General features: G+C 49.0%; 1 protein-coding gene across 1 annotated transcript; it reads right to left on the bottom strand.

The window, feature by feature from the left end:
* Nucleotides 1–994: 994 nt before the first annotated feature.
* On the bottom strand, nt 995–2,182 carry LOC131302919 (uncharacterized). Its single transcript, XM_058329711.1, has 2 exons — nt 1,991–2,182; nt 995–1,930 (listed from the first exon to the last, which is right to left on the bottom strand). The coding sequence occupies exons 1-2, from the start codon at nt 2,180–2,182 to the stop codon at nt 995–997; spliced, it is 1,128 nt and encodes a 375-aa protein (XP_058185694.1).
* Nucleotides 2,183–2,544: the final 362 nt, after the last annotated feature.

Here is a 2,544-nt window from a genome sequence, read left to right as displayed (position 1 = left end):
CATGGAAGAATGCGTGGCACTTGTCTGAGGATTTGTTGATGAATCGGTTTAGAGCCGCTGCCATCCCAGTGAGCCTCTGTACTTCCTTGATTGTCCTTGGTGGGCACAAATCTTTAACAGCCTTTATTTGGTTAGGGTCGGCCTCAATACCTCTTCGAGTGACCAGGTGTCCGAGGAATTTCCCAACGCTCACCCCGAACGCGCATTTTTCAGGATTCAGCCGTAGCTTGTGTAGTTTGAGGATTTCGAAGACTTCCGCCAAGCGCAGGTGGTTGGATTCCTTCTTGCTTTTTTTGACCAGGTCATCAATGTAAACTTCCACAGTGTGGCTGATTCGTTCTTGCAACATCTAGAATATTGCTCTGTTGAACGTTGCGCCTGAATTCTTGAGCCCAAAGGGCATGACGCGGTAGCAGAAGATGCCATATGGTATGATGAAAGCAGTTTTCTCCATGTCGTCAGGGTCCATGACAATTTGGTGGTAGCCACGGTAGGCGTCTAGAAAGCTTAGCTGAGCATGGCCTGCCGTTGCGTCCACAAGTTGATCAATCTTCGGGAGTGGGAACCAATCCTTCTGACAAGCGTCGTTGAGATTGGTATAATCCACGCAAACTCGCCATTTGCCATTTTTCATTTTAACGACCACTGTGTTGGACAACCATGTTGGGTATTGTACTTCCTGGATGGCGTTGGCTTCCAGCAGACGTTTGACTTCTTCGACGACGGCGTCGGCGTGTTCGGCTGCAGAACGCCATGCCTTCTGGATGACAGGTTTGTCTTCTTTCTTTATGTTGAGAGAGTGACTGATGAAATTGGGATCGACCCCCGACATTTCATTGGGGGTCTAGGCAAAAACTTTTATATTTTTCTTGAGGTATTGGTACATTTCTTCGCGGTCGACCTCGCTGATGGAAGAGCTGATTAAGAAGAATCGGGAGCCATCCTTGTTGATTGGCATTTGGACGAGGTCTTCTTCTGCTTTGTCTTCGGCTTGCTAGCTGATGTCATCGATCATGGTGATGTCTGGAATTTCGACCCATTGCACTTGCTTGGCTTTGGTGGAATTGTGGACGGCAGAGACATAGCATTTTTTGGAGGCTATTTGGTCGCCTCGAAGATCTTCCCATCTCCCATTGATGTCGATGAAGCGAACGACCTGGTGGTAGGTTGAGGCGATCGCTTGCATGCCGTGTAGCCATGTTCGGCCAAGAATTGCGTTATATGGGCTAGGTACGTTGACGATGATGAACTCGACGCTCAACGTTTTCGAGCCAATGACGACTAGCAGGAAGATTCGACCAAGTGGCCAAACGGGTGCTCCGTTGAATCCGATGAGGGGTACTTCTGCGGGTTGCAAAGCTGATTCTGGGAGATCAAGTTTTTTGAATAGGTCATAGTACATGACCTCCGCCGAGCTTCCCTGATTGATTAGAACGCGCTTGACATCATGTATTCCAATTTGAACGGTTACGACGAGGGCGTCGGAGTGTGGTGTTTGCACACGTTCGAGATCGCGCTCGGTGAAAGTAATTGTCCATTTGGGTGACTCTTTTGGTCGTGGTTGTTTGGATCCAGGTCCTACTGCGATTACCTGCTTGGAAGTGGATGCGCGATTGAGGTCAGCCTGAAGATTGGATTCAAATTCCTTTGTTATGGGACCGTGGATAACGTGTATCGTCGGTCGCAGTTCATTTGGGTTGGGATTCCTAGCAGGCGGACGGGTGGGTGTTTTGGCTTGATCGATGTACTGATCGAGATGGCCTTGTGCTGCCAGACGCTCTAATAGTGCTTTGTATGGTGCGCATGTGGTTGTGTAATGACCGAGCTCGTTGTGGTATGAGCACTTCTTTCTGGGGTTCTGATCTGCTTGGCCAGTGTCTGTGCCCAGCTTTCCTGTTGGCCATTCAAACCATGGTTGCCTCATGATTTCCTTCAAGAAAGACCAGATGGGTTCTTTGAAGTATGTGGTTTCTGCCACATAGTCATGTACCTTCGGCTTGCGCTTCTTCCCTTCCTTGATGTTGTGGACAAGTTTCTTTGGCTGAGGTTGCTGCGTTGCGACTGGTGCTGTCAACTGAGGTGTGACCGTTGTAGTAGAGTTTGTTAGCCCTTGAGCCACACGATCCGCGTAGAATTCTTCAAGAGCGCAGAATCTTTCCACGATGCGCATCAACTCGCCCATGCCATGGGGTGGGCGAATAACAAGTTTGTCCAAAATCTTGCTGTTAATTTCCAAGCCATTTTTGAAGGTTCTTGCGGCCTAGTACTCGTCGATTTCGGGAATTTAGTTGAACAGTTGCCAGTATCGTTCGACGTACTAACGAAGAGTTTTGGATGGGAGTTTCCGCATTTGGGACAATGACTCAGGCTCCTTGGCCGTCCTGTTGCTTGTGATGAAACGGGTGTTAAAAGCGCGTTCAAGGTCGGCTAGGTTCCGTATGGACCTGGCGAGCAATTTGTTGAACCACTGGAGTCCAAAGGAGCCGAGGCTGGACGGGAATGCTTTGCATTTGATTTCGTCCTTTGTGGTGCATAACTCAATGG

The sequence above is a fragment of the Rhododendron vialii genome, chromosome 10a (genome assembly GCF_030253575.1).
Source record: "Rhododendron vialii isolate Sample 1 chromosome 10a, ASM3025357v1".
NCBI lineage: Eukaryota > Viridiplantae > Streptophyta > Magnoliopsida > Ericales > Ericaceae > Rhododendron > Rhododendron vialii.
The sequence above is the reverse complement of the archived record's forward strand: the minus strand, read 5'-3'. Positions and strand labels throughout refer to the sequence as shown.

Bases quoted from the DNA above. Each gene is read 5' to 3' on its own strand.
- LOC131302919 (XM_058329711.1), bottom strand. From the start codon at position 2,182: ATGGGCGAGTTGATGCGCATCGTGGAAAGATTCTGCGCTCTTGAAGAA. The intron at 1,931-1,990 runs GTACATGACTAT...TCTTTCTTGAAG, and splicing joins GGAAGAAGCGCAAGCCGAAG to GAAATCATGAGGCAACCATG.